The sequence below is a fragment of the Rhinolophus sinicus genome, chromosome 14, assembly GCF_057876585.1.
Source record: "Rhinolophus sinicus isolate RSI-liver-muscle chromosome 14, RSI-T2T, whole genome shotgun sequence".
NCBI classification, from domain to species: domain Eukaryota; kingdom Metazoa; phylum Chordata; class Mammalia; order Chiroptera; family Rhinolophidae; genus Rhinolophus; species Rhinolophus sinicus.
In genome coordinates, this window is record NC_142514.1 from 8,261,266 (window position 1) to 8,287,606 (window position 26,341).

At 51.1% G+C, this 26,341-nt stretch overlaps 1 protein-coding gene across 1 annotated transcript in view; it reads left to right on the top strand.

Annotated features, from left to right (window-relative positions):
- The window catches only part of TNFRSF8 (TNF receptor superfamily member 8), a 64,825-nt gene extending 56,326 nt beyond the window's left edge, over positions 1 to 8,499 (top strand). Inside the window, exons 13-15 of the mRNA XM_019756324.3 lie at positions 351 to 376; positions 2,555 to 2,756; positions 6,357 to 8,499. Of these exons, the coding sequence (XP_019611883.3) occupies positions 351 to 376; positions 2,555 to 2,756; positions 6,357 to 6,601 (473 nt within the window). The 3' untranslated portion in view covers positions 6,602 to 8,499. The remainder of the gene's footprint in view (positions 1 to 350; positions 377 to 2,554; positions 2,757 to 6,356) is intronic.
- The last annotated feature ends 17,842 nt before the right edge of the window (positions 8,500 to 26,341 follow it).

The window sequence follows — 26,341 nt, forward strand, 5'->3', positions numbered from 1 at the left end:
GTCGTCCACTCTCTATCACCCTGCCTTGAGGTCCTCTGTGTGTTTCATATGGAATCTGGGGAGTTCTGGGCTCTCCAGACCCTAGGGGGCTACAAGGTAGTGGCAGCAGCCACGGTTTCCCAGTTCTTTGTCTCTGGGCAAGTGAGCCCCGGTGACCCCAGCCTGGACAGTGGGCACTGACCCCAAAACCCGCCCACTATTTTCCAGACCAAGGGCCTGACTGAGTACCAGCTGTCAATGGGGAACAAGGCGGGTGGGGGACGGGGCATTTGCCCACATGAGGAGTGGAGCAGGACCCTGCAGCTACCAGACCCTCCTTGGTGAAGGCACTGCTCTTTTTCTTTTCGCAGATTCCAGGCCACGGAGGAACACGATAGTAAGTAATGCCCCTCCCTCCGCTCCCAGATTGGTGCCCCTAAATCTGACTCCTTTCCTAAACAGATCTACGGGGTCATTCCCCTCCCACAGTGCCCAGGGTGTGGGCTCCCCCTGCGAGTTCAGGCTGGGTCTGCCCCACGCAGGGGCTCTGAGCAGAGTGGGGCCTCAGCCAGGCCCTGGCCGACACTGCAGCCCCACCCCCACAGCAGCCTTCAGCTTCTGGCTCTTCCCACGGGGGACTTCCAGAAGGCCCGCCAGACCATAGACTTGGTTTTGGCCAGTTTGGGTGCCAGGTGTGATCAGGAGGAAGGCTATGTTTATTTCCCCTTTTTTCCTGCATTCCTTCCTGAGTCTTATCCTTGCAGCTGGAATGACAAATCGGTAGCGCGGATGTTTAAAAACTTAGCTATCTTGTACCGAGCACTTCCCATGAGCTAGGCACCTCACTTTGTGCATTCTTGAAGTTATCTCGGGTACTCCTTACAGCATGCGGACATTGGTACTGTTGTCCTGTTTGATAGAAGAGGCAACAGAGGCCCAGACGGGAACGGTGGTTCCACAGGAAAGGAGATCAACTAGGATTTGAGCCCCGGTTGGTTTGTGTGATTCCAAAGCCCAGCTGCCTCCTAGTAAGACCACCTCTGTCTGCCTTTTATGAAGTGCTCACCTCATGCAGGCCGGGGGCCTGGGGAGGGGGCTTTGCAAATGCTGATCCTAGGACCACCCAGGACAGGGCCCACACACCTGGTCCTCAGTAGGCCTGTCCAGGCACCCTGCTCTGTGCCCAGCCTCCCAGGGGCAGCTTAGAGTGGGGTGGGAGTGGGGGCACTGCCCTCTGGGGCTGAAGGATGGGGCGGGACCAAGCCCTCTATATGGTTGGGTCTCAGGTATGTATGGTTCACCTACGTTTTCTTTTTTTTTTTTTTTTCACTTATCAATTCTTCCATTTCTTTTAACACAAACATGCATACATGGAGAAAAGTTTCCATTCTTCAATTTTTAAACATAATAGAACCACAGTACGAGTTCAAATTTCAGACTATGGGAGATCACATTCAAATATGCTTGGGTCTAGGGAGACCACTTCAGGGATGGTGTAGATGCCTGATTACTGCACTGTACACCTGAAGCTGAAGCTGAATAATAATGAATGTCAACTATAATTTAATATATATATAGTCAGGGGTGTGGAGTACAGCGTAGGGAACAGAGTCAGTGGAATTGTAACAGCTTATACGATGTCAGAGGGGTAGTAGCTTGGGGGGGTACCACTTTGTGAGGCATGTAAATGTCTAACTATTACCTTATTTTGTACACCTGAAACTGAAAAAAAGAAAAAGAAAGAAATAGGATAACTTAAAAAAACCCCACAAATATGCTTGGGTCAGACAAGTTCTGTTACAATACCGAGAAATTTCATGAAAAAGGTATTTAACGATTTGTAAGATAATCAAATGCCTTTGGCTACGTGGGCCGACTCATTATAGTAAATTATTTAATAATGCCATCTTTTAGACTTCTAATTATTATTAAAGAATACTCAGGATTATGTAGCTATGTTTTCTGAATTATTCAAACTCGTTGCATTTTGAGGGCTGCAGGTAAATGTTGTATACTACAACATTCTGTGACACCATTTCTCCTTTGCACTTCCTAAACCAACATTTTCCTGAAGATGTAGCTATTTTTAGAATATATTAGTGTAGACTGTCCCAGCTGGTCAGGGATGGGGTGGCCTGGAGCTGGCGCTTCTAGACTGGCCCTTACAAGTGTGAATTCTGGAGCGAGATGTCAGGGTTCAAGTACTGACCCGGATGCTTACTAACCTTGAGCAAGTTACTTGACTCCTCTGTGCCTCAGTTTCCTTATCTGTAAAATGGGCAGCATGCTAATATTAGCCGCCTCACAGGGTGGCTGTGAGAATGAACATATATCAAGGGACACACACAACACCGTATGAGATGTTGGCCGTGATCTTTATTATTTAGTACAAGTCAAAAGCTGGAACTCTGCACACTGGTGCGGCAGGCTGTCAAGGCGGAGAAGCCTGGGTGGGGTGGTGTGTGTCAGCTTTACTCACTGGAGTCTATAGAGATAAAGAAATGGGGGCTTCACAGTTTAGAGAATGGAGGAGGTCGGGGCACCCTGTATCAGCGCCTTTCTTCTGTGCCCACAGCTGCTGACGAGCACTGTGACAGAGCCCTGCACAAAGGAGCTGGGGTTAATGAGCCCCCCGGCTGTGGAGACCTGCCCCAATGTGGGGGCAACCTCCCTGGAGAGCCTGCCGCTGCTGGATGCCAGCCCAGATGACAGCCCCTCGCCCCCCAGGGACCTTCCTGAGCCCCGAGTGACCACGGAGCATACCAATAACAAGATCGGTGAGTTGGCCTGTTTAGGGGCTCCTGGTGTGGTCAGGGTTAAGAGGGCAGTGGGGAGATGGGTCTGGGTCCTGGACCCCCAACTGGAACCGGAAACCCTGGGTCCAGAAGGACCAGCCAGGAAGAGGCGTGGATTCTCCCACAGGCCCTTGAAAGTAGGAGATGGTTTTGGAGAAAGTGTTAAACTGTTTGTAGATATATCAGCAGGTTATGAAATAGCAATAGTGGTGGTACTGATCACATAGCGCCACTGTGAGAATTTATGACATAATCACACAAAGCTGTCTTGGCGGGGTGGAGATAGGGGGAACGGGCTCCCCGTGCCTGGTGCCTGTTATTATTAAAGAGAAAAGTCAACGGCACCCCAAGATCCCAACAAAGAGCCCCTGAGGGGAACAGGAGGAAGATACACAGTTACATAAGACCAGCCACTTGTCTGACACTTTCTGGGCATCGCGCAAATGTCACTTCTCATTCTGAGGATGACATCTTCTTCCTCTTTTCACAATTGGGGAAACTGCAGCTCATGCGGGTGAAATGATTTTCCTTGACACACAGCTACGAAGTGGCAGAGCTGGGACTCAATCTCACATCTGTGGGATTCTGAAACTCCTGGTTTGTTCACACCTCCACCTGGCCTCTGTGGGCACAGAGGCCAGCACTTCCCGTCCTGCAGCCGCCCTCCTGCTCCGACCAGCCTTCCGCTGCGGCCTCCCCCAGGGCTCCTTGCCTCCCCTCCTACTTCTCTCTGTCCTGATATGACCAGAATGTTTCTCCCAAAATGTATACCTGTCCATATGACACCCTCCATATTGAGACCTCCAGGGGTCCCTGTTACCTTTAGGATGAATTGTAGGATTTTTATTCCGGCATTCAGTGCTAGTCGCAAGCTGCGTTCTCCCCACCAGACTCACCTGCCTCCTGACCCCACATGCCCTCCCACTCAGTGACACTTTCCTGAGTTTACCCAGCCCTCTCTCTCTCATCTAAGCTTCTCTGTGGGAGCTGCTTGCTCACCTGGAACAGCCAACTCCACCTCCTCAAATCTAGTTAAATCCTGATGTCCTGAGTAACCTGCTTATTTGCCTCCTCCTCCAGGAAGCCTTTCCTGTCCTTTCCACTCTGCTGTTTAGACTACATGCACCTCTGCGGTGCTCCACCAGACCCTGGGCCATCCCGCCCAGTGTCCTTAGCAGCAAACAATATGACTGTGTTTGTGGCCTCCTCTTTGCTCCCTCACCTGTCTGTGAGTCCCCTGGGGCAGGGCCTCAGTGGGCCCCATCTCTGTCTTCTCTGGAGGGTTAACCATCACTCGGATAATACTAAAGAGGCATTTCTAATTGTCCCACATATTTCTATGGCAAGCGCTGGTGGATAGAACTCTTTGGGGTAGAGTCTTCTGTACCAAATGGAAACTTCTGGAATTATAGTTTTCAGCAAGTTTTATTTGAAAAAAAAAAAAAAATGAATTTTGGGAAATACCACCAAAGACATCTCCTTCAAATTTCCTATGAAGTCCTGATGTGGTTGTTTGAGCCAGTGCTGAGTGTACTGCCTGGAACTGCAGGGGTGGGGCCCCGGGAGTGTTTGAGGGGGTGGTGGAGGCAGGTACCAAGCTCTTGGGACAGCTGGGGCATGGGGTTGGGGCATGGGCAGCCTGCCTGGAGCCAAGCCAGCCTGCAAGACTTGCTGGTGAGTGGGATGGTGGGGTGGGAGGAAAGGCCTTGGAAGTTCTCTTGGGACACTCAAGGGACAGTGAGCCCTCTGTCTTCCTGACACCATCCTAGAGGAGTACCCCCTGTCCATTTCCCAAGGGGGACCAAACTCTGGCCTGAGCTTCATCACCCCACTCCTGGCACTAGACAGGGCAGCCCCTTTGCCCCACCTTCACCCCCATCCCCCCAAAACAACTTCCCTGGATTCTGGAGCCCTGGGTGAGGCCAGAAGTCAAGCAGCTCCTGGAAGACCCTCCCCCTCCTAACTCAGGGGTAGGCAGCCCTGTGATGGGGACAGAGCCAGTGGAATCAGACCCAGGGAATGTGAGGAGGGTGATAGCCTGGCCCCAACTTTGGCTTCTTCTATCAGAACAAAACTACCCTCATCTCTCTCAACCGCCTACTGCTCTGTGTCTCTCGTTCTCTCTCTCTCTCTCTCTCTCTCTCTCTCTCTCTCTCTCTCTCTCTCTCTCTCTCTGGCCTCCTCTGTGCCATCTGTCACCTCTCAGGGCAAGGGGCCTGCAGGTCTTGATGAGGGGTGTGTGGCTGGGGAACCTGAGGTCCTGCTCTCTCTTCTGGGATAGAGGGGTGCGCGAGCCCACAGCTTGTCTCACTCTCTTCTTACCCTTCTCTTTAGTTCTTGCTGCTGTATTGAACACGTCTCTCTTTTCTGGGAGTGTTCAAACTGAAATGGAAGAGCCGGCATTATGCAATGGGTTTGAGGGTACATGGGGCCCCAAGAATGTTTGGGGGCTCCTGAATCAGAGGAGTGTGACTGAGTTACACAGAGAAGCAGGGATCCCTAGACCCCCGGCTCTCACGCTCCCTCCTGGCTTCCCCATTCAGCCTCCAGAGTCCATGGGCTAAGCAGCTGGAAGCTGGGGCCCTGACCTGAGCTTGAGGCCAACAGAAGCTGGGCGGATGGTGCTTGAAGTCAGCTGACCTAGGCGACAGGCCAGGCTCCCCACTTCCTAGCTTCTTAGGCCGCTTACTTAACTCCCCTGAGCCTCCCAAGCTCCATGGGGGATCACAGCTCCAATGGGCTGGGCTGCCATTTATCCAAGCGATATATACAGGCAGCCCTGCTGTGTGCTAGGCAGGCAGAGCCGTGAGGGCCTCCAGTGGGGGAAAGACAGTAAGCAATAACCAGCCCCGTGCAAAGCTGTCCCAATCACAGACTGCTGGTGACGGTGAACAGGGCTGAGGTTTCCGTCTGTGTTTGCTTGGACTGAAGAGGTTCCTGGGATGGGGGTTTCCACTGCTAAAACCAGGAGCAGCCCGTGCAAACCGGGACAAGGTGGTCACCCCAGGTTTCTGTTTTAGGCACGTGGAGAGGAACAGAACGGGAGTTTCTTTTGGGATTTCTACTAATTACCTGGTGACCTTGGGCAGGCCACTTAACCTCTCTGGGCTTCAGGTTCTTTACCTGTAAATGGGGACAATAATAGACTATTTACCTGGTAGGAGGGATGTGAGGATTCAGGAACTGAAGGGCAGAAAGTGTCTGGAACAGCATCCAGCATAGGCAGACCTCTACACAAGTTCCCTGGTGCGATGGATGTCCTTACCTGCTTTCTCCCCATGACCTGCTTTCTCTTCTAGCCCTGTTCTCTCCTTCCCTACCAGTGCCGGGGACTCACCAGCATCTCCTGTAAGTAGTAAGAGGGCCAATTTTTAACTTCTCAGCATACAGTTCCTAGCTGTTTTCCCTACAAGGACACCTGCAAGTTTGGCAAGGGCTTACCGTGCATCAGAGAGGTTGTGCCACCTACCCGAGGACACACAGCATGAGTGGCAGAGCTGGGACTTGGCTCTTCCTCTGCCTCCTTGCTTTCCTCCTCTGGGGCTCTGGTCTCCTCACCTTACCCATCCTTTTGCTTTGTAGAGAAAATCTATATCATGAAGGCGGACACGGTGATTGTGGGGACCGTGAAGACTGAGGTGCCTGAGGGCCGGAGCCTGGCGGGGCCGGCAGCACCTGAGCTTGAGGGAGAGCTGGAAATGGACCATGCCCCCCACTACCCGGAGCAGGAGACAGAACCACCTCTGGGCAGCGGCAGGGACGTCATGTTCTCAGTGGAGGAGGAAGGAAAGGAGGACCCCTCGCCCACAACTGCCTCTGGGAAATGAAGCCTGGCCTGAGTTGGGGCTGAGAGGGCAGCTGGGTGCTCCCTGGGAGGCCAGGCTTGCACTGGTGACACCAAGATGCTGCCAGAGTCCCATCTGGCCTGAACTGAGTGTCCAGCCTCCAGTGGTAGAAGAGCCTGGCAATGCAGGAAGGGGTTCTGATGGTCTCTACCTGCATCTCCACGCAGCTGCCCCCCAACCCCAAACCTAGGGAAGTGGGTTATGGGGCAACCCAGGGGCTGGATCTGAATGGTATTTGTTGGGGCAACAGACTGCTGGCAAGGAGTGGACACCCTGCCTCCTGCTACTGCCAAGAAGATGCCCCAGAGCCCTGGGCATCAGATATACTCTACCAGGGCCAGAACCCACCTGAGGCAGAGGCTGTGAGACCCGTACCTCACCCTGGGCCTCAGGAGTGATACCTGCCAGGCCTTACTGTTATGCCAATAGCCCCCAGTTACTGTAAATGTGGCCCCCCTATGGCACTGAGCCAGCAGCGCCTGTGGTTTCTCCTGAGTCAGAAGGGAAGTAGAGAGATTGGGCGTTGTCATCTGGCCCCATCTCAACTGCAGACATCGTGCTGTGTTCTGTACCCTATGCCGCTTGGGTGGAGTGGGACCCTCCTAGTGCAACTTGCTTTCCCTGGTCTGTAGCCCTCACAGTGGCCCAGGGCCTAGAATCAACTCTCTCGTCTCAGAATGTCCCCACCAGTCCCCTCAGCAGGGAGGCATCTCACGAAACAGATGTCTGCAGACCCTCAGCAGATGCAGTGCCCTGTCCCAGTCAGGGACCCTACCCACCCAGCTGCCACCTGGAGAAAGGCCTGCTTGGCCTTGCCCAGGGGCTTCCTCCACACACAGAGAAGGGGAACCGAGGGCCCTTCCTGGGTCCTTGCTTGCTGGCTGGGCACCACCTGCTCTGTGCCCTGTGGGGAAGTGAATCGCCCCCCAGAGCTGCCAGTCTTCTGGCTGCAGCTGCTCAGCACCGCACTTGGGATGTGGTGGTCAAAAGCCCTATTCAGCCTTATTCTGGACTGCCAGAAAGAAAGAGCATCAGGTAGTTCAGTCTGGAGGTCAGGATGTTTGCATCTCACTAAGAAATAAAGCTGCCCAGGCTTCCTCTGCAGGACTGCGCTCCCCAGGGCTTTCAGGCTTGTGTAAACAAACAAGTGGCCTTGGAAAGGAACCTGTGGGCAGATGACAAGTCTGTGGCAGCCTGGGGAATTGAGTCGAGGCTGCCTGGAGACTCCTGGAATTACCCACTGGAAGCTAGGCCTGAAAGCTGCTGTTTACTCACCAGCCTGCTCATCTCTGGAGGAAGTTGGGGCTGGCTCAGGAATGACAAGGGTAGTTTCTGAAACTGCTCAGATGTTTTGGGGAAAGTTGGAGTGGCCGGGACGCTGTGAGAGGCGGTTACACCAGAACCTGAAGAAGTTTACATGGGATGGACCATATTTACCAGAATGCCTCATGCAAAACCAGCGTGGACAGCTCTGTGCTCATGAGCCTACGGTGCCTGACGATGCCCCACACCCAGTGGGCAGGGGCTCAGACAGCCTTGATGTGAGGGTACTGACACATGTTTAATGAAATGGTCCACTCCCTCACCCAGGGGCCCTTCACAAAACTTTCGATCCTTTAAAAATCCATAAAGTCCTTCAAAAACTATCATAAGGTGAAGGAAACGCTCACTGGGATTGAGAGTGTTTGAGAATCTCTGAGGACGGGCTCCCTCTTCGCCGCGGCCCCAGCCTCCAGGGACAGGGAGCTCCCTGCTGGCTGGGGCAGACCTCCCCACTCCCCCACTCCGGACGTTCTTCCTCATCCCTTCTCCGTGTAACCCCCACTCCCTGGCCTAAGGCTTGCCTTCGACTATATTCAGAATAAAGTTGCTCTACCCAAGGCTTCCTTTGGGTATCTGCAGAAAGGGATCCCGGGCCTCCCCTGGGCCTGCCTCTCTCTGGGCTGGGCCTGAGCAGCCCCATACATGGCAAGAGGGAGTCACAAAAGCAGCTGGAATGGCCCAACCTGGGAGGGCGGGGAGGGGATTGAGGGGTAAATGTGAGCCTGGGGCTTCATGCCTGAGCTAGGAAGGGCCTAGCCGGCCCCTCCCACCCCAGCTCAGTCAGTTTGGGGCTTGCTCCCCACCATAGGCAGCCAGCCTGGGCCCCTCTGACTGTGGCTGCCCTGTAGGGTGAAGGAAGGAGACCTAGGGCCACGGTCAGACCTTGCCCACCCCATCCCCAGGACTCCAGTCCCCACTCAGACCTCAAACTTGAACCAACCACTGCCTTGCACATGGTCAGTCGGAGAGACAGCAAATATCCCCACCCTACCAGTGACGAGGGGCCCTGCTTAACCTCTGGCTGTTCTGACATTCAGGTGGGCAGATGGACAAGGCCCCCTGCTACTCAGGGTAGCAGTCCCCAGGCTATAAGGAACCTTCTCACACACATGCACACCCCCCTTCCTGAACAATTGAAGTCAGGGAGTGACAGTGAGTGACAAGTGTTCTGCGGAAGCTATTGCTTTCAAAGAAAACCCCGTTTCCTAAGGCAGTCTCACAGGTGGGAAACGAATCTAGGTTCTTAGAGTCTCTAAGGGCAGCTCCTGTCCCACACATGGAGCTAGAGACTGAATCTGCAGAGCGTCTCTCTCCTCCTCCCATCCCTCCCAGGACGGTGTCTCGTCACCTCTGTCCCATAGTCACCAGGTGGAGCTTTGTTGGGCTGAACAGAAGTGACGACTATGTAGAGACAGACAGGCAGCTGTTACTTGGGCCTGAGGAGAAGCTGGCCCAGCCCACCTAGGGGTTCCTGCACGTCCCCAGTCCCCGTGCTCTGGGCTAGCAACACGTGTTGGGTGCACACCCCTGGACCCTGCTGGGCTGACCCGGAAGACTAGGTGCCCAGTGGGTGTGAGGGAAGGAGGTGCAAGGCAGAAAGGCCTGCCTGCCCCTCTCTGAGGCGCAGACTGTGTGGGTGGGGATGGGTGCTGGGTCAGACAGGGGTCAGAATCCCAGGTCTGCCACTTACCAGCTGGGCAATCTTGGTTATCTGCCTCCATCTCCCTACAGTTCAGTTTCCTGGTCTGTGAAATGGTTCAGTTTCCTGGTCAGTCTCTATCTGACAGGGTTGTGGGGTTCCGTTAGATACCATCTGACACACGAATTGTGTTTGCCACGTGGCAACTTCTGTCCTTGGTGTAACCTAGCAGCCACTTACCAAGAGTGAGCCCTTTCTAGGCCTGTAGAATTCAGCCCCCTCTGACTTCCAAACTGGTAACCTTCAAAAGGGCATTGGGCTCAGAACACTTTTCTCCCAGAAAAACATTAGAATTGGTGGGTGGTTCTGGAACTGGCCCCCCAAAGCCTGCGCTAGTTCCAGTAGGGTTAACCAGGGCTTTCAGGCTCTCCTGGGACCTGGCCTTCCTTCTTGCTCTGTGGGGGACCGGGAGAACCCCTCAAGTCACAGTCATAGGGCTGGCAGTTTGTTAGTCAGATGTCTGTGACTCTGGGCATTTGTGAAGTGCCGCAGGTCCCTCTGTAGGGGACATCCTGCTCATGGTTCCAGTGCATTCCAGGTTGCACTGCATTGCTGCTCCTGATTTTTCCTGAGTGGCCTCCTTTCTCTCTCCCTTTCTTCCTTCCTCCCTCCCTCTCCCCTTCCGCTCTCTCTCTCTCTCTCTCTCTCTCTGCTTCCCTTCCTTTCTTCTTCTCTCCTTCCGTTCCCTCTTCCTAACACCTGTGGTGAGCCAGGCCCAAGTCTAGCTGCAGAGAAGGCACTGTACTCAGACTGGCTCTGTCCAGGGGATGGGACCGATGATGGCATAATCGAATATGTGAACAAGGCCATTCCAGAGGTGATGCGCTATGTGCAACGAGAAGCCCCAGTCAGGGGACTGTGGCAGGGTCTGGAGGGCAGGGTGGTCCAGGAAGGCTTCCCTGAGGAAATACCCTTTGAGCTCCACCTGAGTGACATGACACGTGAGAGAGGGGGAGACCTGAGGGTAGAGCATTCAGGGAAGTTGAGAACCACAGCTGTAAAGGCCCTGAGGTGGGAATGCACCTGGCCTTGGGATTTAAGAAGCACACCTGGTAGAAGCATAGTGAGCAGGGCAGAGAGAAGAAGGGGGTGAGCGAACAGGCCAGCGGGGCCAGGTTACCCAGGGCCTGGTGGGCTGTCGTAAGACACTCTGATTGTATCGTAAGAACAACAGACTCCATTTTTCTGTTTTCCTCCCATTAGAACAATAAACATCCTGGTATTCTCTCAGCAATGGGCGTGAAAGGCCAAACCAGGGGCAGCAAAGGTTCTTTTAATCTATTTCAGAAGGTAGCCAGAGAGAGAGAGGCAGCGGTTGCTGGTAGTCAGGAAGCAGTTGGATGTGTTTTCTCAGAAAGGGCAGAGCTAAGGCTACATTCCTGGTGAACAATCGCAGCTCTGGGTCCAGGCTTCTGTCACTGAAGGAGGCTGGGAGTCAAGCAGTCCAGGTTCCTCTTTCTTTGGGTGTCTTCCAGGAGAGTAAAAACCAAACCAAGATCCTGGGGAGGCTGGAGGCCTTTGTGTTTTGGTGTGGGGCGTGGGTTAGCTTAACATCATGCCCTTCATGTGCCTCCGTGTCCTCCAGCACTGGCCTCTGTCCCATTTTATTGCTGTGGCTTCTGATGTAGGGGCAGGGATGGGTCATCAGCGTTCAACCTCCAGCAGTTCCCAGCTACCTGGCCTCCGCAAAGCCCTTCAGCGCTCTCCCGATCTGCCAGAGGTAATGCTTAACTTGTAAGGTGGTTGTGAGGCCAGTAGTCATGTGGGGAAAGTGGTTGGCCTGGTGCCAGGCATGTTCCCTGTTCAGCAAATGACAGTCACCATATACTGCATTTTAAGAGCTTTCGAGCTTGCCCAAGGCTTTCTACATTCTCATGCATTTGGGTTTCCTAATCATAACTGAAAGGTAAATAGGCTGAGTATCAGCACTCCCTTTTACAAATTGAGGCTCAGAGAGGCAAAGCAACTGACCCACTGTCACACAGCCAGGGAGTGCCAGAGCTAGATAGCGTTCAACCCCTCAACTCTGATTCTAAATGCCCCCTCTGTCAATACGGCCAGACTGCCTCTGTGGTCTGGGCTTCATTATCACGGTTACTGTCCGGCACTATGCCCTCTGGGAATGCTTCCTTTCACCTCCAAGTCACCAGAACTGGGAGACAGGAAGGAGGTTGATTTTATTCCTCCTTTTATGGGGAAGCAGGGACAGTTCCAAGAGGCTGGGTAATCTACCTGTGCTCAAGCAGCAGCCCAGGTGTGGCCTTTTGATCCCTCTGAGGCAGAGTTAACCCAGCCAGAGCCTCACTCCATGATGGTGGTTTGATTCTGAGGTCAGGCGGACACAGGCCTGGGGGACAGGCAGTGCAGAGAACCTGTGCTGGAAAATTCCCTGACAATCGGATCTCCTTTGACCGTCTCAGTCACTCCTTGTATCCTGCTCTCCACCCCATCCCAGGATCCAAGGAAGACAGGTTGAGAACAAGCCTCCCATTTTACAGATGGAAAAACTGAGCCCCAGAGAGGTAAATAGGTTTGCTTAAGGTCCCAGCTTGGTAAATTTGGTCCCTTGCTGTGTATGTTGGGACTAGAGTGGGGGAATCACAATCTCGTTTAAGTAAACAGTAAAGATTACTTGCTGTTTTTCAATCTTTATTATTATTATTATTTAATTTGGTGTGAAAGTAAAAATAGCTGCAGTAAGAGTATTGATTTCGTATTTATAAGGCAGCTTTGCAAGAGCCAAAGTGGTCCCCATATCCAGACAGGTAAGGATGGCCTGTGCAGTCACATAGGGTCTCTGCTTAGAAGGGCCTGAGCTTGGTTTAATGACCTGTTGTTGCCGTCTGGGAAATTATTAACACATTTTGAACAAGGGGCCCTGTGTTTTCATTTTTCACTGGGTCCCACAAATTATGTAGCTGATCCTGCATAAGAGGGCAGGGAAATCGTCTGTCAGGAATTTAATGCCAAAGCACTTCCCATACATTGCCACTTAACCTCACAGTGGCCGTAATTATAAACGAGCAGGCTGATGCCCATTTATCAGAGTGTTGAATGGCTAGTAACTGACTTAAAGTGTCCTGGTTATCTTTTGCTGCGCCATAAACCACCTCAAAACTTAGTGGCTTAAAACAACACCCGTGGTTTGTTTTGCTCCCGAATCTGCAGTTTGCCCTGGGCTTGCTGGGGAAAGCCTAGCTCCACTCGCACAGCATCCGCTGGCTCTGGAGCGCTTCTGATTGCTGGCAAGTGGGTGCTGGCTGTGGGGTTCTCCCCATGGCCTGTCATGGAGCGGTGAGAGCCTCCTCAGGGGATGATGGCTGGTTTCCTAGAGCAAACAGCCTCGGGGTAGGAAGTGGAAACCACCAGGTTCTCAAAATCTGGGCCCAGAAACGGGCACGGCATCACTTTTGCCACATTCTATTGGTCAAGCAGTCACAGAGCCCCAATTTATGGGGAGGGGATGTAGACGCCACCCCTTGAGAGGAGGGCCAAGGAATTGTGAGATCTTCCTGTGTGTCAGCACGGTGCTGAGCCCTTCCCATTTGGCCCCATTTCATTCTCCCAATGATTTGACCCTTATTGTTCCTAGAGTTGCCTCAAGGAAGCAAACTAACCTGTCCAAGTTCACCTGGCTGGAATCTGAATCCAAGTTTGTCTGTCTCCACAGTGTGAGCTCTGGACCCTGGGGCTGACCTGTGCATTCAGAGACCCATGTAAGCAGGCAGGAATTCATGCCCACATCTGTCTGATTTGAGAACATCCAACACTTTAGAAATGATCAACTCCAATGACCTAGTTTTCCAGGTGGGGAAACTGAGCCTCCAAGAGGTCTTGTTGGGCCTCCTTTGAGATGGGGGCAGGGTCCGGCACCATCCAGAACAGGATGGGGCCCTCCCTGGGGCTGCACAGAGCCTGGTCAGGAAGCCACAGAGAGCTGTGGGCAGATTATGCAAGAACAGGCTGTCGCCGGGACGTTGTTTTTCACTGTGATTGCACTTCACTCAGGAAATACCCACAGCCTGAGCAGGTGTAGAACGGAGGGCGCCTCACCTCAGGCAAAGGACCCCAGTGAACACTGGGGTACTCTCAAGGTGGGCCAGGGTCCCCTGGGCCCGGTTCATTCATTGAAAGTTCCCTGAGAGCCACTCTGTGCCCAGCTGAGCTGGGTTCTGATGAAGAGATATAAGAGGCTCCCTCTCTGTCACCCAGGAAGTCACACGTTAGGTAGACCGACAAAAAGAACTCTTAGTTCATGAGGCTTTTTGTGCTATCTCATGTGCCCTAGGAAGTGCTTGCTATTATTATCCCTATGTTACCAGTGAGGAAACTGAGGCACAGAGTAGTTAAGTCACTTGCCCAAGGTCCCACAGCAGTTAAGAGGTGCAGCCAGGATTCAAACCCAAACCATCTATCTGGCTGGAGTCTGGGTTCTCAACCACTTGGCTATGTTGTTCTATTGCGGCTCAGGTTGGGTCACCACCGTGCTGTGGCCCCACCTCTGAGTTTCGGTCCGTGCAGGCATCCACAGGGCTCAGTAAACATACAGGGAATGGAGTTTGCCTCCTGGCTTCCTTCCACTTTTCCTTTCCAAAGCTGCGCTATAACCAGACCACTCCTTCACAGAACCTTCGATAGTTCCCCAGTACTTACAGGCCAAAGTCTGCCAGGCCAGCCCCCCCCGGGTATGTCCTGGTACCTCTCAGGGCTCTTGTATTCCAAGCCCCTCTGAATCCCAACTGTGTCCCCCACCCCCTAGTTACTAAACACAGAAGGCACATCCCTACCATGAAATCTCTGCTCAGTGCCCCAACTCCCAAACCTCCATCCTCAGCTTTCTCTTATGCCTCCAGAAAGCTGCCTAGGGCCACTTGGGACTAGGATTTTTGTGTCCCCTGAGTTTCCATAGCACTGACTGTGGTTGGAGGCCCAATTCCAGAAGCCTTACAAAAAATACCTCTGTATGAAGAGATTCATTCATTCATTCAGCCATTCAGACACTCAAGCAACAGGTCGGTTTAGAGCACCTACTATGTGTCAGGAACTGTGCTGGGGAACATGATAGGGCTGGATAGGGACAGGGCCTGGCGGCAGGCAGTGACTGAGGGCAAGATCATTGCTGTGACTGAGGTAAGCATGGGCCGTAGTGCTCACTGTGTGGCATCTAACCCAGATAACGGGCCTCTACTTCCTCCTCTGTGAAATGGATGTAGTAAGAACACCTATCCCAAAAAGAGGTGCGAGGTTTAAGTTCATTCATTAATTTGTTAGATAAATCTTTCTGAGCTCAAACGATGTGCGCTGCTGGGTGCTGAGGACAGAGCCCTGTCCTCCTGGAGAGGGACAATAAGGAGTTTATGAGATAACCTTAGCCAGTGGTAACTGCTGTAAAGACAGACTGCAGTGGCTTGTAGGACCCTCAGAGGGATCAGGTGTGCAGCCAGGCCTCGGGGATTGGGTACGTGTTGTACAAAGGCCTGGGAGGATGCCGGGGAAAGTGAACAATTGTGATTGGGGTGTCAAAAACGAGGGTGTTTGAGTCTGGGGTGGAGGTTGCCCCACCCCTGCATTCGCATCTCTGGGTCTCTAGGCAGTTTCAAGGCGGAAATTATTCTGCAGGAGCGGGAAGGAAGATTGGAAGGGCTGGGCTAGGTGGTGAGTGAGAAGTTGCAACAGTCTCAAGAGGGTTGGGGAACTGCAGGGGAATTGGGGCCCGAGGGGGGTTTCCTTTGAGTGTGAAGGGGAAGAGAGAGGGTGAACACTCAGGGAACTCCAAAGGTAAACCTTCCCCTACACCTCTGGGAATGAAGAGCTCCATGTGGGGGCGGGGCAGAATATATGGCTACATTTATGGCCTACCGTATGCCAGGCGCTGTATACTCCCAAACTCTGATCCTTACAGCATCCCTGCAAAGCGGACTTATTTCTCCCCATTCTATAGATGAGGAGATGGAGGCTCAGGGATGTGAAGTGATTTGTCCAAGGTCAAAGTCACATGCTGATAAACAGCCTGACCTAGGACTTAAACCCAGGTCTAGGTGGTGGCAAAATTGATTCTTGGTGCTTGAAATTCCACCATTTATTTCTTGGAGCTAAAGTTACCTGGAATCCCCGTTTGGGCATATGGCTGGGGCAGGGTCTCAATGATCTGTGGGTGAAGGACAGTTCTGCCTGGCACATAGTAGATGCTCAATAAGTATGTGTGGAGTCTGCAAGACAGACAGACAGGACAGGCCTGGGGGGAAGGGAAGGGAGAGGAGGATCTGGTTCCCTGGGAGTGAGGTCCTGCAGAAGAACTTCAACTAGGAGATGAACTGGAGGTGGCCAAGTCACTGTCACCTACTCAAGGAGTCCCTGGGCTCCTTAGTCAGGGTCCCTCTGTCCCTCCTGCAAGTTCTGTGCCTCCCTGTTCTGAGCTCCTGCAGGGAGTGTGCTCTCATTGAGTCACTGCTGTCCAGCCCTGCCAGCTCTGGCCGGTAGACATGTACTCATAAATATCCGAATGTGTGAAGACTGGGAAACTGTACGGGGAAAAATTACTTACTTTTTCCTCCTTTTGAATTGGGGAAGAGACAATCTGCTGTGGAAATGAGGTCAGCGACTTCAGCATTGCGTGCTCCTAACGGATGAGCGGGAAGTTGGTTTCATGTGCTGTATTTCCCAAAGGGTAGGCTGGGTATCATGTCAGGGAAATGAGCCCAGAGCCACCCCACATCCAGCCTGGAAGGGAACTGCCCCCCCACCCCCACCCAGGCCCTGTCAGTCCCTCCTCCCTCCCTGGCTGCTCCCATTCTGAACCCTGAGTGGAAGCGTCACTAAGGAGAAAAAATGTGTGCTGATTCATGCTGCTGTAGGCCATCTGGGCTGGTGGCTGGGAGAAAACGGGGTGCATAGGGGTGCTGGTGTGCATGAGGGATGCCTGACTCCCGGACCTCATAGCTTCATCAGCCCCTCCCTCTCAGAGTACAGATGGGGAAATTGAGGCTTGGCGAGGAAAGAGTTGTGTCTGAGGTTACACAGAGAATCAGTGCCTGTCGGGACTAGAATCCAGGTTGCTGGTGCTTTAAAAAGTTGAACAAAAACCAAAACCCGTATAAATAGAGAGTTAACCATAATTTAAAAAAACACTAAAAAAAAAAAAGCCAAGAAAAAATATAGGGAAAATAATAAAAATTATATATGATCTCATCATTCGTTATAACCACCCACACATTTTGGTTTCTTTCCTGTCTTCTAAATAATACTTTAAATTATCTTCAGTGATTTATTAACAAAAGAAAACCTCCCCACTTTTGGTTGTAATTGTTACGGGTATGAGTTCACCCTCCTCATACAGTTAAAATCAGTTCCATCCTATAGTTACAAATTGTTAGAAATCCATGACTTGGGCTATCAGCACGAACCTCACCTCCATGGAGCCTCTGAAGGGTAACTTCTAGAGGACTCCTGCTGTTAGGTCTTGTTTATTTTATTTTATTTTATTTTGTTTTATTTTACGTACAAGACCTGCTCCTTCCCAACATCTGTGCTGTATAACGGTGTCACCTTGCCTACTTCCGATTTTCGATTCTGCACATTATTCCACAGAGTTGGGATCCCTGATCCAGACCATAAGATTTAAAGGTTCTTGGGATGTCCCCCAAGAGTGAGCCAACTTAGCAACCGGAAGCAGGCCTTCCCCGGCTCCTTCAGTTGAAACAGCAACCCTTGGATTTGTTTCACAAACTGGGTTCCCATCTTAATAGTTGTCATTATTGAGTGCTTACCATCTGCCAGGTACTTTTCATGTATCATCACATTTACTCTCTTTTTTTTTTTTAGGTGTAAATTTTTTTCCCCACATTTAGTCTTTACAACAACATTGGGAGGCAGCTATAGTTATTATTGCCATTCTACAGATAAAGAAACTGAGGCTCAGAGAGGTGTAGTTATTTGTCCAAAATGAGCGGTAGAGTTGGGATCCAAACTCAAACAACGTGAGAAAACGAAGTTATTTCTCTCTCCATCTAAGTAAGACTCTATTCAAACAAAGAGTTTTTATTGTCGATAAAAATCTTTAAGAATCTTTGGTTTAGTTCCTTCTAGTGCTTTTTCTCCAATGCCAGACCTCTTGTAAAGAGGGCAGGAGACGCCTGTGGGCTGGGGAGATCCTGGAGGGCTTCAAGAAGGTGGGGTTGGAGCAAAGCCGTTGAAGGATGGTCTAGCATCAGGAGCAGGAGGTGAGCTTGTTCATGCCCAAATTGCCTGGAGATCCAGGTGGGAGCCCTCTGAGGAGGTACTTTGCAGGAAGCCTTTGCAAAGGGTGAGGTGAGGACAGGTTCAAGAAGGCTGTTTTCCCTAGGAAAGTCCGAAGAAGATGTGACAGGTATGGCCTTTGCCTCCTGGCTGGGCTTGTCTGAAGAGCTGGGGCCACTGACTCCAAGTCAGTATGGGTTACTGGCGTTGGGGTGATATGGGCCCGGTAATTCTACCTCTCCCTGAGGGCTGGCCCTGGACAAAGCCTTGTGTTCATGGCACGCGAAGAATGCCAAGTCCTCCATCTATGTAGTGGAGCCTCTTTTTGATGAATGGTACAACTGAACGCAGGAGGTCACTGCCTTGGGGTCTGGGAAATCCTTCATGAAACAAACTTTCTAGATTTTAATGAGATTTGCTGTGGAGAGATTTATTTTGTGTTATGTGTCCTCACTCTGTTGGACGAGCTGCTTAGAATTATCTGTAAAATAGGACTATAGGCCCTGCCATTTGACTCACCTGGAGTTATTGCAAATATCAAATGGGAGCCCAGATATAGAAGTGGTGAGTTAGGGAGGGGGGTTGACATCTTTCACCTCAGCCTCACCGAAATGCCCAGAATGAAATTCAAACTAGTAAAAGACTTAGAAGAAGCTCTGAACAAATGAAGGGTATACCATGATGATTAATGCTGCAATGATGCCAGTTCTCTCCTGCCCCCCAATCACCTATAAATTCAGTGCAATCTCAATTAAAATCACAGATGGAATTTGAGGAACTTAACACATATATTCTAAAGTGTGTAGGGGAAATAAGGAACTGTATAGAATTAAGTCAATTTTGAAAAAGAAGAGAATCACTTTACAAGACACTAAACATTCTACAAAGCTCTACTAGTAAAAACCCCATGGGGGCGGCCAGATGGCTCAGTTGGTTAGAGCGCGAGCTCTCAACAAGGTTGCCGGTTCAATTCTCGCATGGGATGGTGGGCTGTACCCCCCGGCAACTAAGATTGAAAACGGGGACTGGACTTGGAGCTGAGCTGCGCCCTCCACAACTAGATTGAAGGACAATGACTTGGAGCTGATGGGCCCTGGAAAAACACACCGTCCCCCCAAAACAAACAAACAAACAAACAAACAAAAAACCCATATGGGACTACTCTAGGAACAAGACCAATGGAACACATGGAATAGATTGGATCATTCAGCAACACACCCATGCAATTACAAGTAATGATGAAAGGATGGACTATTTGGCCAATGGTGTGGGAAAGGCTGGTCCACTCTGGAGAAAATGAAGTGTTTTTTTCTTTTTTATCCCTAGCTCTTCCACACCACACGTAATCTGGTTGTATCAAAGACCTAGATGTGAGATGTCAAATCATAAAGCTAATGAAAGAAAGTAAAGGAAAATATCTTTATATTCCACAGGTAGGGAAGGACCTTTTGACTAAGATTTAAATGGCAAAAAAATTGATCGGTTTGATTACATTAAGGTGTTTTGTTTTTTTAAACAAAGAACACCATAAACAAGGATACCAGACAGACGACATAATGAGGGAAGTATTTGTGATGTCTAAAAATGACAAGGTATTAATATCTAGACTATACAAGGAATTATTGCAAAGCTACAAGAAAAAGACAGGAAATAATAGAAATACGGTCAAAGGATGTGAATAGGCAGTTCGCAGAAGGGGAAACCCAAATGACTAACCAGCAATGAAGAGGTACGCAAACCTAGGAGTATTCAGAGAAATGCAAATGAAATAAAAGTGGAATCCACTTTACACCCATCAAATTGGCCCAATCAGAATGTCGGCTAATAGTGAGTTTGGGGGAGAGTGTGAAAAAAATGAGAACCTTCTGACTTTGCTGATGGGAGGAAGTGTGGCCGGTGTGGTCATCCCAGAGAAATTGCTGGCGGTATTAGTGAAATAGGTACACAAATACTCCAAGATCCAACAGTCCCATCCCAGAGAAATTCAGACACCCACAGACACCACCACACACGTTACATGGATTGAGCTCGTGGTGGGAGAGCAACAGGAGCAGGGGTTGGGGAAAAAAGAAAGCATGGCAAGATCTGAGGAGTAAGAGTCACTGAATCTGCTGTAAGTGAGGTACAAAATGCTCAGAGCGAGAGAAAAATTATGCAAAAAAGTTTCCGTTCCCACCAACTACCAAATTATTAAATATCCAGGATTGGAAAATTACTTACAAATAAGGAAATGGGTTGGAGGAGGGGCTGGTTGAGGGGAGTCCAGTTGCTGCCCAGACCAGAGTGGCCCAGTTCGTCATAGGGTGGAGAACTCAGAGGGGGTCCCAGGGAAGGTGGGGAAACTGAGGCCCAGGGTAAGGTGGGGAGAGCTGGGTGGAAGACAGCCACTGCTTGTCTTTGTGTCTCTAACTAGAAAGTGGGGACCAGCTGCTTCTTGGCTCCACCAGGACCCGAAGGAGAGACTGTGAAATGGGGTGAGGAGAGGTGTTTGGAGAGTGGACTGGATGATGAACGGCAGTGGGGGAGGGGAAGGGGTGGGAGACTAAGGGTAGGGTGTGGCAGGGTTAGAGATTGGGGTTGGGCGTTAGAGGAGGGGGGCGTTCATCCTTCAGATGAGAGGAAAATGAGGCCTGACAATTAAGTTCGCAAACTTGTTTGCAACCATGTTGCTAAACTTTTTGATATCAGAGGGATTATTCATTGTGAATTTGTACCAACCAAACAGTTAACCACATTTACTATTTGGAAGTGCTGAAAAGGCTGCATGAAAAAGTTAGACGACCTGAACTTTTCTCCAACAATTCATGGCTCTTGCATCACGACAATGCACCAGCTCACAAGGCACTGGCTTGAGGGAGTGTTTAGCCAGTAAACAGATAAAGGAAATATTGAAAGGAAGACATTTTGATGACATTCAGGACATCAAGGGTAATATGACAACAGCTCTGATGGCCATTCCAGAAAAAGAGTTCCAAAATAGCTTTAAAGGGTGGACTAGGTGCTGGCGTCAGTGCATAGCTTCCCAAGGGGAGTACTTCGAAGGTGACCTAAGTGATATTCAGCAACAAGGTATGTAGCACGTTTTCTAGGATGAGTTCGCGAATTGTCAGACCTCGTCGTGGCAGGGACATGGTGAGACAGAAGGAAGTAGGAGAATTGAAAGCACTTTGAAAATATAAAGGGCTATAAAAAGAAACCCACTGATGTGGGCACGTGGGACTCTCACATGCAGCTGGTGGCAGTGGAAATGGGTACAGCCCCTTGGGAGAGGGATTTGGCAGGACCTAGTGAAATTGAAAATGTGCAAACCCCACCTCCTGGCAGTTGTACTCTCTAGGTTTGTGACCTAGACAAGCTCTCACTGTGCTTTAGGAGACAGGTGCAAGAATGCACATCACAGAGCATGGACCGGAGCAGACATGCAAACACCTGAGTGCCCACTAGCAGGGGAGCAGGTAAATAGAGTGTGGGGCAGGCACGAGGGAGTACCACACAGCAGGTGGAAAGACGAAGCCAGGATTGAACTGATCCACTCGGAAAGTTCTCAGAAACACAGCTGAGGGGCGGGGGAAAACATCAAGGGGCGGAACAGCACGCCTAGTAGTCTATGGTTTGTATAAATGCACAAGTACGCATATGAAATAATATTCTACATTGTTCGTTTATATGTAGGGCAGAAAATGGACGCGAGAGAACATGGCAGACTCAGAGGGGTAGTTGCCTATGGGGAGAAAGAGAAGGGACTAGAACTGGGACTGGGGGTCAAAAAGGATTTTGCTTTTAATCACAAAATAAAAGAATTTGAAAGCAAAGAATAATTTGACACAGACACATGTTTACTGAGAGCCTCCTATTAAAAACACACACACAAAAAATCTAATGGTTATCTGTGCTGCTTTCTAGGTGCTGGGGACCCAGCAGAGAACAAAACAGACAAGGCCCCTTAAATAAACAAAGGAATTACAAAAACTTTTATGAAGAAACGTAAAAGCAGCTGTTCTAGTTAGGAGGGTCAGCGAAGGCGACACCTGAGGAGGTGACATTTGAGCAGAGACTGGAGTGAGGTGGGGAATTGAGTCATGGAGGTGTCTGTAGTAAGGGTGACCCAGGTGGAGGGAACTGCAACTCTAATGCGAAGGCCTGACATGCTTTGTGTGTTCAGGACCAGCCAGGAGGACAGAGGGGACAAGTGTTATGAGGTCAGAGAGAAGTGAGGACAGCCCCAGTTGTTAGGATTGGTCAATTCCGGGTACTGGGAATACGGGTGTTTTTTATATTAAGCTTTGAATTTTTTAAACTTAAAAAATCTGAAGAGAGACAATATAAGGTTAAAAGAGAGATGGATGTAAAATACAGCAGCGTGGTTTGCAGTAGGATGCAAGGGAGAACTGCCCATCAGGTAAGGCCTGCTTGGGACCAGGGGTGGTCCTTCCTGTAGGACAGGCCACACTCCCTTTGTACTGTTAAAGGCAAGTGTTTCGAATCAAGCCCAGCCCTGCTCCATTCCCATCTCCCACATCGCATTAAAGCTGTAAAATCAGGACAGGAGAGGCAGAGTCCAGAGATGGCAGAGGCCAGGTAATAGTGGTATGGCTGCCCCCTTCCCCTCCCAGGGCACACAGAGCCGTAGGCAGCCACCTCCAACTGGAGTTGGCATTTAGGATGAAACCAGGCTGTCTCCCCTGATCTAATTCAGCCCCCTCATGTCATAGATGAGGACTCTGGCCCAAGGTCATACAGGGAGGGGCTAGAATGGTGGAGATTCCCCTGAGTCGTAGTGGGCCCCACTTACTGGGCTTAGAAACTTAGGGTTTTCTCGAGAAGGTTTGAGCCTGACTTGGGGGCTGGTTCCTGGGAAGAGGCAACCCAGAACAGGGAGGTTTTGGTGGAGTCGGGGGAGGAGAAGGCCTGGAGGCTTTCTTGGCTCCCCTCCCTAAATTGCCTGGGGTCCTCTTTGTGGGGGAGAGGGGTGGAGAGCTGCACTCCCCAGCCCTCTTCTTCTTTGTAAGGAAATGGGGACAGGAGCTGGCGAGTATTTCTCAGTGCAGCGCCCCAGGACCCCAGCTTCCTATGGCCGGCTCAGCCCAAGATGTGGCCCTGGGGAAGATGGGAGGGCAGGTAGGAGGGACAAATGAAAGAGACTTTTTTGCAAGGGCTGGGGCTAACACCAAGTGTCACTTCCTGTTTCTGATTTAAGGACATGAGTCATCAAGGGGCTGGGGCAGGGCGCTGGGTTAGCAGGATAGTGGGATGGGAGAAAAAGCTGCTTGCCTTGATAGTGGGCCAAGCTGGGTGGTGAAGGGGAGGGTGAGGTAGGGGACGGTGGGGTCTTGCAAGACAAGCTGCCCTTGGGCCTCCCGGAGACCAGGTCAGAGGAGCTGGTTTTGTGGCTGGTTCTGGGACCTCCCCAGTGTACATGGCTGCTTCCAGCACAACCAATAGCCATGCTTCCCAAACCGCCCTCAGCCATAACACCTGCTGCAGCTAAAGCTTCTGTAGTGTTTCCCAGGAGGTGTCCGTCAGTCACCTGGGAGCTCATTAAAAGCCAGATCATCCATCCATAAGGCCCTCAACAGACATGGGGTGGGGGGCAGGCATCTGCTTGTTTAACAAGCCTTCCAGATAATTCTGACGCTGGCTGAAGCTGGAGAACCATCCCTCCAAAAGGTCTACTAGAACACCTGGCACATAGTAGGTGTTCAGGAAGTACTGGTGGACTGGCTGTTCTTGCACACAATGCCATCTGCTGCCGAACCTTCATCTACACCCACTTGCAAAGCATAGTCATCAACTAGATGGGTGTGTGAGGCGGTGGGGGGACCCTCTGAGGGCTATGGGCTGCACTGGGAAGTGAGGAAAGGTTCCAGGGAACCCAGGAGAAGGTTACAGATACCGTGCATGCAGTCCCTGAGTTGGAGCCCAGAGAGCCATGGTCTTATCTGCTGGAAGCCTGCGTGTTATCCATTAACTAGAAGCAAGTGGGCTTTTTCTGCACTTTGGGGCTGGGGTCAAAGATGTGCATGGTCTGAGAGACCAGGTTGAGTGGGTGGGGCCTGGGAGTGATTGTGCTGGGCTGGATTCCAGGGCCTCGACCCTGACACCCACTCATTCATTCACTCATTCATTCACTCATTCATTCACTCATTCATTCACTCATTCATTCACTCATTCATTCATTCACTCATTCACTCATTCATTCACTCACTCACTCACTCACGGACCTCTTTATTGCCTCCTGCATAACACTAGTCCTGCACAAAGTCCTCATGCACTTCAACTTTATTGTGCTCCTCCCTCTGTGTGTCACCTGGTCACCAGGGAAATAGAGGGCCCATGACCGAGTCCCCCTGCCCCCGAGGACTACATGGTCCAGCAGCTTGGCTGAGGCTGTGGAGGCAGCCAAACTTGGTCTGAATTGCTGTGCCCCCTACGAGGCACATAACCTTACTATAAAGCTTGACCCCTCTTTTCCAACACAATGTCTGCAAATTATCTGGCCCAGAATAGACTTGCAATAACTGCCAGTATCACAATGACTAAGAGAGGAGAGGGACATATGAGAGACTAACCATGCCGAGGGGAGGATTTCGCTAACGGTCTGCAGAAGTCCCAACCGCTGCCTGGGTTGGTGGTGTGGTTAAGGGCAAGTTTCACAGAGGAGAGAGAGTTGGGCTTTGGTCTGAAGGACAAAGAGATGCCCAGGCAACAGAAGGGAAAGACATTCTAGGCAGAGGAACCTGTGTGGACAAGGCATGGAGGTGGGAACTTGGGGTTATTGAGGGTGGTTAGAGTGTGGAGTTGGGGACATCTGTGTGGCCAGCAGCCTGGCCTACAGGTGAAAGCCTCCAGCATCTCGCTGAAGAACTGAGCTTAGATCTGAAGTCTGTGGGAGCCATGGACTAAAGCATGTTTTCTTAACCTCTATCAAATTTTGGGCTGGATAATTTATTTTGGGGGCCTTCCTGTGCATTGTGGGATATTTAGCATCCCCCCTGGTCTCTGTGCATGAAATGCCAGGAGTACCTAGCTCTGCCCCCTGTGATTTTGACAACCCAAAGTGTTCCCAGACATTGCCAAATGTGCTTGGGGGCAGTGGGCAAAATCACCCCTTGGTTGAGAACTACAGGATTGGGGAGAATGATGTGACTACCTTATGATTTTGAGAGCTGGCCCTGACCACAGCATAAAAAACAGATTAGAGTGATGAGCCTGAAGGCCAGAGGACCAGCTGGGAGGCCAAGGGAGCATTGCAAGTGAGAAATGGCCAAGGCCAAAGCCAGGGATGGGCTGTGGGACAGGAGGAGATGGGCCAGTGATCCAGACTGGGGCAGCGTGTTAAAGGGACCCCTGTGCTGTTACTGAGTTTTACCAGATTCCTCAATGGCAGCTACAATATGGTGGGTGCCAAGATCAAACCCCACCTTGAAGAGAGAGTCCTGGGCCACCTGTGCATGTCATACTAAGAGATTCAATGTCAAATTCCGGTTCACCCAGAATTTGCCATTGCTCACCTCCACTCTAGACAAGATATCAGGGTTGGAGACGCCAAGAGAAAGGATTTGGGGAAGGAGTCACCATTGTGCTGAGTGCCCACTTTGACCTCTTGGGGCAAGCCTGGGGGGTTCTTCCTTTTACCTGGGGCCAAGCAGGAGGAACTATCAGGAACCACTCTGGAGTATATCGCAGGAGTTTAGAGACCCCAAGACTGATGGGAGATTCTTGTCTGCTTTGTGCTCTACTGAATGCCCAGCGCCCCAGGGCTGGCACACAGCCGATGCTCGATAAAGGTTTGTGACAGGAACCTTTGGCTACATGGGCCTGAGGGGGCAAAGCTGGAGTGAGACAGGATGCGTGGGGTGTGAGCTGGGCTTCTATTGGAGGGGATGAGTCAGTGGGACCCACTGGATTTGAGGTGTGTGGGGATATCCATGGGAAATCATTTACCCCTGCTTCCGCCCAGTGACACGTCACCCTGGGCTTTTGGCTCTCTTATGGATCAGGGAGTCCTCAGAACTGCTCCCAGGTGAGACTTGTAAGGGTCAGAAGAAATCTCCATGCAAGTTTTAGAGGCTGACGCTCTCTGAGGAGTTAACAGTTGTGAGCTGTGCTGCCTGCACCCTCCGTGAGGCCAATCTCTCACAAACGTATGGGAACCAGGTGATTTCCCAGCCTCCTGATCAGAAGGTGGGATTTTCCATCCCCTCGGAGTTACTTCCAGTTTCTCACTCAGCGCCTAGAAGCACCATCCTCGGTATGTCCATCACCGGGATTGGTGGCCCAGAGTAGGGGGCATCTGTACCTCTTGGGGGTAGCCTTGCAGTGAGGGAACAAGGGAATAGAATCACCTCCTGCTACCCTGCCCACCCCACCCCTCAGAAAATGCCCTGTGTGTTGGGGACAAAGAACTCCCAGGGCTGGGGGAATATGTTCTGGTCACACAGGGCTGGCCGTGGCATCAGAGTGAA